General features: G+C 35.0%; 1 protein-coding gene across 1 annotated transcript; it reads left to right on the forward strand.

Moving 5' to 3' along the window:
- Positions 1 to 489, forward strand: LOC133314218 (B3 domain-containing protein At2g33720-like). The gene has a single exon (XM_061515661.1). The coding sequence runs from the start codon at positions 1 to 3 to the stop codon at positions 487 to 489; it is 489 nt and encodes a 162-aa protein (XP_061371645.1).
- Positions 490 to 10,421: the final 9,932 nt, after the last annotated feature.

The following is a 10,421-nucleotide window of genomic DNA, read 5'->3' on the forward strand; positions in this document are numbered from 1 at the left end:
ATGAAAGAAATGTCAGCAACGGCATACGACACTGATGATGTCTCTGTTTCTTTAACCAAGAAGAGGAAGATTTATGAAGAAACTCATGTTGCTGCAAGAAAGAAGGTGTGTGTAGAGAGAAGTTGGGGTTACTCTTTGGATTTGATGCTTTATGATGACCCTTGGAAGATCAAGAAAGTCCTTAATGGCAGTGATCTTGGCAACATGAGGAGGCTCTTGCTCCCTAAAGATTTTGCTGAGAATTTGGTGGTGCCGGTGTTGGATGGAGACGTTGAAAGAGGTGTTCAAGTTGACATTTGGGATGTAGACACTGCCTCCATTCATTCTTTAATTTTCAAGAAATGGGTTTCTTCAAGAAGCTATGTTTTCATTGGAAATTGGGTTAAAGATTTTGTATCAAGGAGAGGCTTAAAGAAAGGGGATGAGATTGGCCTTCATTGGGATCCATACAAAAATCGCTTTAATTTTTCTGTTCTTGATGCCTTTTAGGATTGATAACAGTATTAGGATTCGTGTGTAGAAACAGATGTATTGATATTTTCTCTTATTCTGAAGCAGAAAATAGCAAGCAGAATTTATGGTTTTAAAAATCGCTTGATTTCGCTTGTTCAATTTGAATTTTTTGTATTGATAGCACCAATAGCAAGCAGAGTTTATGGTTTAAATTTCTCTAACTACTCATTGTCATTTTTGTATGTTGTGTGGGCATTCTAAGTGTCTGGTTTTACAAGAAAAAATTGTAAGTAGGTGAGGTACTTATTTATTTGAGTTTTTTTTTTCATCCTTATGCGGTTATGCCTATTTCATCATCCACAAGGAGCTTGCGATCAATATGATAGTTGTATAAAATTAAGACACATAGATAGTGACACATGCAACCCCTCACGTGTAGGACACTTGATCTATCCCCTTTGGCACTTGAATCATTTTATATATCTAATGGCTAACATTTCATCATGACTCACCCTCTCCTCTCCTATCCTATTTAAAAATCCTAACCTTGGTTTTCCTCAATGGCCATTTTGTTGTTCTGGGTTTTAGGGTTTTGTTAAATGGGAAAAGGGGAGAAAAATTGGGGATTTAGGGTTTTAGGGGAAGTTGAAATTCTAGTTCAATTTTCATGTCCAAGTTCATTTCCTCTGAAGAAATCGGATTTGGAGTGGAAACAGAGTATATACTTGTGGTTGTGGAGTCTTTCAGAATTTTTTTGCACTTCTTGCATTTTTTCTTTTCTTTATTTCTTTTTTTATAAAAATTACACTACCAATCAAAAGCTAAAAATGGAAATTATCAATCAATTGAAACTAATTCTTTTAAGGTGATATAATTGAAAGGAATAATCTAAAAAATTTATTTAAACTTTAAAAGAATATAAACACTTAAATATGTAAATTGGCTTTTTGACTAGAGAGAATTTTTGTTTTGATAATCTTAATATTGTACTTTTCAAAATCTTATAGTAGCCATTAACTCGATGAGCTCAAGATTTTCAATTTTTGGTGGTGAGTAGTGACCATCTTCGTAACTGTTTTTCACTTTAATCTATTGTGATTCGTTTTTTTAGCATACCTTAACCTCTAAAATAGGGGCTCCATTTTTAACCTAAGATCTAAGGAAAAAATGCTTTTATTTTTTTTATCATTTAGTTTGAATTTTAAACTTTAGAATTAACATTATATGATTTTTTTACTCTAGTAAATTTATTATTAGTGAAAAAAATCTAAGTAGGCTGAGTCTTTGAATTTTTTATTTGCTTTTATTTTTTACAAGGACCATTATCTTTTATTATTTGGTTAAAATTACTTATGATTAGGCAGGAAATGTTCTCTTTACTTTTCGATTTAATGGATAAGGATCATATTATCTAAGATTTAAGGTTTAAAGTAAGCCTATATTGTAATTGGGGCAGGATATACTTCTCACCAAAAAAGTTTATCACTTTTACAACCAACCTAATCACCATTGATTTTCACCAATCTAACAGTTATAATTTATTGGAAATTATTGGGTCGCACTTATTAATTCTCAATAAATCCAATAAATTATAACCGTTAGATTGACAAAAATTAACGGTGATTAAGTTGGTTGTAAAAGTGATAAACTTCTATAGTGATAAGTATATCCTTTCCCATTGTAATTTAGTACCATTCGCAAGACATTTTCAATCCTTAAAACAAATATAATAGAAGTGTAAAAAACAAACTAATTTAGCTTAGAGGGTAATATTATACAAGTGTATAACTACAAAATTATTGATGAAAGGAGTCCTGTGTTAATGGTTAACTAGATTTTACTTTCTCACTCTCCCTACTTTTGTCAGGCAAATCAATTTTTGCTTTTAGTGTTTATGTAATGAGTTTCACATTTGTCATGTTACATGACTTGAAAAAAAAGTTCTTACACACATTCAAGAGGTAGGATCTATATGATTTTTTTTTCTTTCATCATTTTATTTGTTCTGTCCTCTTGAATGTGTGCGTAGAAACTTTTTTTTGGATCATGTGACGTGACAAATGTAAAACCATTAATTTGCTGAAAATATATGCATCAACGTTGCTTTTGGTGTTTGTATAATTTCTATTCTGAAAACGTCTGCATCAATTTTTTTTTGTCAACGAAATAGTTGTTCAAATCTATATTTTGCTATTGTTTTTTTAATTTTCACATTACCAGTGGTTCAGTGTATATATATTGCATTTCAGAAAAGAATAAATGTACCCTTCTAGTGATGTATGGTAAATAGGACAAAACATAACATATCCGATATGGCACAATGTTATTAAAACCGGCTCGGTCATTGACCCGGTCGATGTACTGGGTCCGTGGGTCACTGGTTCAACCGCATGACCCGGTAATTATATGTAATTTTATAATTTATATTAAAAAATTATAAATATACTCAAATATTCTAAAAAAAATAATAAAAATTTCAAATATTTTAATATAAAAAATAATAAATCACATACTATTATCCAATAAAGGATCAAATAAAAATATAATGATCGTGATACGGGGCTTTAAATTCAGAAAATGACATCTCTGACTATAAATCAAATCAAATAAAATTTTTCTGCATAATGCACAATTGAGATAATATTAGTGTTGTAGGTACATAACTTATGTAAGTCAATAAGCAAAAAAATATTCAAATATGTCCATTATGATTTTTTTTTTTTGAAAAAAAATTTGGAATTTTTTTTTTAGGACCGGGCTGGGTCACCGGTTAATCGACCGGGTCACCAGTTTTCATGAAAACCGGCTGTAACACCCCGTAGTACTCCGGTTGTTAACATACATGATATTTAACATTCACAGCGGAAGGCTTTATTTTAAAAGAATACTAACACGTTTTACAAAAATACGAATAAACTTTTTCCAAAACATTTTATAAAAACATTTCTAAAAACGTTCACGTGAGATACTGTGAAAGCGTCAATCTAAACATACATATACTAAATTACTCCTATGAGCCAGTATTAGTTGCCATTGACCATCAAGATATGACCATCAAGGTTAAAGAAACACAGACATCTTCATTGGTTGTGTTGCAATGGCACTTACCAAGTGACAAATGGGTACACACCATTGTATTACAAGGACACCTAGCAAGTGATAAATGAGTACAGAGATCAACGTTGTTGTCGTATTCCACTGTTGACAGTAACACAGTTGGGGTTTGGTTTCTTGAAAGCTTTAAGGTTTTTCTGTTACTTGTGTTCTGAGTGAAGTACATGACGAAGGTCCAATATGGGAATATATCCTCGCATGTGTAAGAGTGATCATGTTATTTGATCACAGTCACTCATTGATGATGAGGTAAGAGAGAGAAAATGTATAATTTTTAAATGAGTGGTTGTGATCAAATAACATGACCACATGACCATTTTTCCACATAAGAGGATCCATTCGATATATATATATATATATATATATATATATATATATATATAAGTTGGACCAGCTGGTTATGTAACGTTCTTATTCTGTTTTATAATTTTTTTTTTCTTTTTTATTTTATCTATTTAAGTATAATTTATATCTTAAATAATAAAATATAGGAAAATACAAAATTAAATTATACGAGTTGACCACTTGTATATTGTGAAAGTATCAAAACATAAAAATTATTGATTGATTACAAAAATGTCTATTCACATTGATTTTTAATTATTAAATTAAGAAAAACAGTAGACAACTTTCAATTTTTTTCTTCTAAACACTAGTAATATTATCATTTTGTAGATTAATTGTTACAAAATATTAATAAATGTAAATTTTTAGCATTTGTTAATAATAATAATAATTCACAAGTAAAATTGAAAATTTAAAGAAACAAAAAGAAATTAAAGGGGTGTGTTGAAGTAAGGGCTTTTGCTATTTCTTTTTACTAAAAAAACAATGGATTCGGTCTTGTTATTTTCAAAATATATTTAAAATATTCATAACTTTTCTATGGTTAAATCAACGCAAATTTTTTTCTAATTTGTTCCTTCCTTTATAATCCATTAATTTATCGCAAGGTACAACAAATAATAAAAATGATTATTTGAAAAAAAAATATGAAATATATACAACTTGCACAAATAAGGAGTATAACAGAGGGAACTGTAACACCCCGTATGCACCCGGTGTATTAAACATATAAATGGTAATAGCGCAACTCAGTAAATGCGGAAGCTAACTTTTTCAAATTATGAAACAATTTTTTTTTTTTTTGTATACAAAGGAAAGAAAAGAAAACTACACAGATTGTTTCTGGGCACCAAGGTGCCCCTCCTATCATCTAAGACTAGCTTTTCATATCCAGTAGGAACTCTATCGTGCCACTGGGTATCCCAAACAGCTTGGCTAACACTTGAAGCCATCCAATCTGCCACTTGATTACCTTCTCTATATACATGACAAATTTCAACCCTCCAATCTTTATCCAGCAGTGATCTGACCAATTATAAAACTATTCATTATGAACCAAGTGGATTTAAATATTCCATTTCAAAATATCGTCTGTATGTAAATTGCAATAAACAACTACACTGAATAACCTCATAATATAAATAGTGTATCAAGTCATGGAACTACAACATGTTGACCAGACAGTATCCTGATACAAGGATACAACGCAAGCCAGAAATAAACATAGCTTATACCAATGTGGCATGGACAACCCCCATGCTCACCAAATAAAACACATATCTAGATCAAGTCTCAAGTCATATAGCCATATCGCGATAACAAAGCATAATCATGTCCAGCTATGACAGTAAAGCAGCATGCATAATATCAGCTCAACTCTGGCCTCCTGCCGCTAGAGGTCTCAACCTTAGAGGTACCTGTACCTGAAAATGTGCCCCACACAGGGTGAGATTTCTAAAAAGAAATCTCAGTAAGACAAAGGTCCTCAAGGACTCTTCCGCCCCAAGCTCACTGTTGGACGTTTAGCAAGTGCACTAGTCGTACAAGTAATAAAATGATGAGTAAAGATCGTTCCCACGAGGAATTGTGTTCAAGCACCAATAAACCATAGAAAACTAATTTGAATCAGATAAGAATTTGTAAAAGTCATGAATAATTTGTCACCAGAAAATTGATTGTAAGTAATTTGACACAAAATAAATATGGATTAAGAATTGATAAAACAACAAGTAGTCAGAAAACAACTTTCCTCCATAATAACCCATGTAAAAACTGATCATATGATGAATTCTTTTCCATGTGATGTTAATCAACCTTTTACTTATCATCAAGATGTAATCCCTTACTACCCTGATAGATACATTAATCAGAAACCCCAATCCCTTGGTGATCTCTTTCTTAATACATGCATGAAATACTAAAGTCTTAAGATTACATCAGAACTCTAGCATCAATCCCTTGAGTACTAGAATTCTGATGTTGAGATTATCAGATACAGAAGTCATATAAACATCCCTGTTCTACACTACTTCCTTGATAGAAATAATTAAATCAGAAAATCTCAAATCAACACATGAAAAATACTTCATCATATTAATCAGATCAACATAATATTATCATGGAGTTCTATTGCATTCAGACTACAAAGACTCTACTCAGACATGACTAAGGAATAGACAAGAGAAGAAGAATCAAACTTCATTTCCATGTTGAAAGTCTTCAATCTCCAAACTATTACAAAGAAATCCTAATACAAAAACTAAAACACTAAGAGAATTTAGAGAGAGAAAATATCAGATCCAGAGATCCCACTAAGTGTGAAGGCTTTGCCTTTTATAGTGTTACAATTAAAAACAGAAAACTGATGTGGGCGCTAAAACGTCCATAAGTGACCGTTTTAGCGTCCATGCTTTACGTATGCTCAACTGCTTTTAACTGACTCCAACGCTAAAACGTTAAGGAATGACCGTTTTAGCGTCCAAACTTGGTGAATGCTCAACTGACTTTAACTGACTCCAACGCTAAAACTCTTGATTTGGACGTTTTAGCGGTGGAGACCAGAGTCCTTTTTCCACTTCAGGGCGCTAAAACGCTTATTGCAGGCCGTTTTAGCGCCCAAGACCAGCAATTTTCCATCTTCTAAGTGCAGCAGCGCGCTAAAACGCTCTGTGTGGGCGTTTTAGCGCTCATCCAGCAAGTTTTGGCCTCTTCTTGTAGCAGGGCGCTAAAACGCTCAGTGTGGACGTTTTAGCGCTCAACACTTAGGCAATTTTTCTCCTCTTGAGCTCCAGAATCTTCTTCCTTCTCCAGTTGCCTTTCAAGCTTGCTTTTCCTACAAAAATCATACAAATTTCCAATAAAGCTCTTGAACTTGTAATTGAGGACATCTTAGGACATTGACCTTGTTTTTCATCATTTAATCACACAATTTGATCCTAATTCCTGCTAAAAACCATGATGAACTAAGGGTTCATCACAATTCCCAGATTTGAATATTGCTGTCCTCAGCAATAACTTTAAAGACAGAGAAAGACTTGAGATTATTTACACATGAAATTTATGAGGTTGGATTGAAATATGACAGATCAACTTTCCAAGATACAATCTAACAACCCAGCAATCTATCTTTTACTATGACTTGCTTAACCTCATCACATGACTTTCAACAGATCAGTAAGATGAAATGCAGAGACCTTCAACACAAAACACCCCCTCACTCGGAACTTCTCAAAAATTGTGAGAATAAACTCTCTTGCACTCTAGTGTCTAAGGGTGTACTCATCACTCAATCTCCACTGCACTCAAACTACTATAAGCTTGCCCATCTTCTCACTTTCCATAGTGACAGTGATTCATAAGCAGAACAAAAGAGGCTTTGGTGGTATGACTTGACTAGGGATAGGATTCTGTATAGGAGAAGGAAAATGGCTTGGCACGTAGTTGGCTGAAGGTAGGATTTGATGTTGCAGAAGGTTAGATAGATGAATCAGATTCAGATAAGAGGAGGATCACTATTGAATTTATCTATGTACTCCTTAATCCTTCTCATTCTCTTATTCCTTTTCATTTACTCTTTTCACCACCTTTTCTACAACTTTTCTTTTTCTTGAACTTCCTTCCTCCTTTTCTTCCAACTTTCAACACTTTGTGTTGTTTTGATTTCCCTTTTTCCTCATTTCCTTTTTCTTTTCCTTTTCCAAACCAAGCACTTTGTGCCTTTACTTCCTTTTTCCTTTTCATTCTTCTTTTTCTCCAAATTTCCAACACTTAACACTTAATATTTTTATTCATTGCAGAAACACCTTACTCCAACAGAGCTTTCATCCTTTACCCCTTATCTGAACACATAATCTGAAAATTTAGGATCTGGAATAAGTGCAGGGCTCTTAGTTTTATCACAACAAGTTTAGGCTTAAGGCTTCCATGCAATAGGAAAATTTGGTTCAAAAGAAAAATGCCTCAATAAACTCTACTTTACAAACCATGAACTATTTCAAGTTAGAAACAGGGCAAGTTCTAGAGTTACTCATACAGTGAAGTGCTCTCTGAACAAAAAAAATTTCTGTATAGGCTCTATGTCTCACAGTTCAGAGTGCATGCTTGAATTCCTCTATATACATCAAACTGATCTCTCTACTCCTCACATAGCATGAGTCATGCAAACATATCATTTAGCACACATGCAAAGATTTCAAATTGTATCAAATTTTTTTGATCAATCATGTAAAACTTTGATCATCCTATCCTCATAAAATTCACATCATCTCAACTCTAAATCCAACCTTTGTACATATACAACACTACCTAAACTACCTAAAACTACATTCACAAGAATTTAAAAGAAAGGATTGAGATGTTTCCCTGTTTGTGGCTCATCAACTGTGTGTCATCATCAACTGTGTGATATCACCATGGAATTTTGCAATCATGTCATTCATTCACACCCCATTCCCAGATTTAAACGTTGCTGTCCCCAGCAACTAATTTAAATCTAAAAAACAGTTGACAAGTTCTGAAACACATTCACATATCAACAAATAGCATCAGTACTATTTCAAAAGTGCATCATCCAAACAGAGAATCTCAATGTACTAACAAATGTACAAAATTAAAAATAATACCAAAAGTAACTAAAAATATCCAAAATAAAACCATAAAAACAGAAAATGTGTAAAAACAAAATGAGGAGTCTAGTCAGTAGACTCCTCATCATCAGTAAACATCAAATCTGAGCCTGGATCAGCAGTAGGCAAGGGGTTGTACTCAGGATCAATACCCCTGTCCTCATCCATGGCACCAGTATCAGCAGCAGCAGCAGTGGTCTCTGTGGTAGTGGCATCAACAACAGGCTGTCTCTCTGAAGTGTGTGCAGCATGGGAAGATGTAGCACCATCAACAGGCGCAGCTCCATCCACATGATCAGCATAGTGAGTCCGGGAAATTGCCTCAAAGGCTTCCTCCTCATCAGAATGAGGGTAAACAGCAGGCTGGTAATCAATAACATCTAAGCCCTGAGCCTCACATATAGATTTCATCATCTTCACCATATATGTCTGAAATGAGTGCTGGCTGGACTGCATAAACCGGAGACGCCTGCGCAAATGTCTCATACGGAAATCAGTATTCACCGTCCATTGCTCCCCTGACCGTAGCCTCTCTTCTAACTCATCATCACTCGCAGCTGTAGACTTCCTACCAGGGGTCAATCCTGTGGCCTCCCCTCCTCCTATCTTCAATTGCTTTCTTATCATTGCGGCATCAATTGTAGGGTGCAATTTAGTTGGTGCCCCATTATCAGTAACATCTACACCAGCTTTCTGACAAAGTAGCTGAATCAAGGAACAGTGACCCAAAGCAGCAGAGTCACTGTCAGAGTGAGCCATATCATAAATGTTGTCCTGAAGAAGAATAGGAAGTTCCACCTTCGCCTTGGTCATGATAGTGTGAATCAGGACAGCTCTCTTCAGGATGACCTCTGCCTGGTTGGAAGAGGGCATGACATTTGAGATTACAAAGTGAAACCAGACTCTAGCCTCACCATTTAAATGCCTCAACCAAATCAACTTAGGATCAACCTTATCTTTGGTTGGCTCCCAAGTTTCACCAGGTTTGGCTATAGTCTGCAAAATGGGCTCAGCTGCCCCCATCTTGGTCCAGGTTTCAAAGTTTGGATCACTTCTCCTTGGTGGAATTTCAATTTTCTGCCAGTTCTTCCTGAACTCACAACTGGCATTATTGACATAGTCACAGAACCTTATCTTCAGCAGCTTTTGGATGGTGTGAGCATCGTACTTCACTTTCTTTCCCCTCACCCAGCTAGTGAAGGTCCTCCTGCCTCCTTGATCTCCATTAAACGCATTAGCAAAGAATTCCCTTGCTATGTTGGGGCTGCTATCACCCAATATTTTTCCAAAAGTTGCCCAATCCCTGGTCTTCAGCTGAGACTGAAACTGAGGATATTCATCCTTTTCCAGGACAAATTTTCTTTCTCTCACAAATGGCCTCTTGGAAGTCTTGTCAGTATAACGTTTCTCATGTTCCTCACTCTTCCAGAAATGAGCATCAAATTGTGGGGTAGGCTCAGCCGCAATATCGCCTCCTTGATCCACTCGGGCTCGCTTCTTATATCTCTTCTTCCCCTGTGTAGAGGGAGCTGGTTGAGAAGAAGAAGACATTGTGCCTACACAAACAAGAGAAAATCAGTCCAAATGTCAAACAATTACATATCATGAATCCAATTCCACAATTCCCAGATTTAGAACTCTTGTAGTGGGGAATTTGGATCAAAACATGTATGAATTTCAACCCACAATGCCCTAATGTAGACCCTCAATTTAGTATGAAACAGGGCCTGGGCGCTAAAACGGTCACTGCTTGGTCGAACCGAGAGCTGCTCGGGAATATCTTTTCAGAGAGCAAGAGTGCAGAGTAATAATCAGGATTGCCAACAGGAGCAATCTACTCTGACTAAGAGCAACCCTCTTCAACTATACGCAAGCGTACGTGTC

Source organism: Gastrolobium bilobum, unplaced genomic scaffold (assembly GCF_033153095.1).
Source record: "Gastrolobium bilobum isolate Gb01-03AN ecotype WA unplaced genomic scaffold, APGP_CSIRO_Gbil_v1 utg172260, whole genome shotgun sequence".
NCBI lineage: Eukaryota > Viridiplantae > Streptophyta > Magnoliopsida > Fabales > Fabaceae > Gastrolobium > Gastrolobium bilobum.

Bases quoted from the DNA above. Each gene is read 5' to 3' on its own strand.
- LOC133314218 (XM_061515661.1), top strand. From the start codon at position 1: ATGAAAGAAATGTCAGCAACGGCATACGACACTGATGATGTCTCTGTT.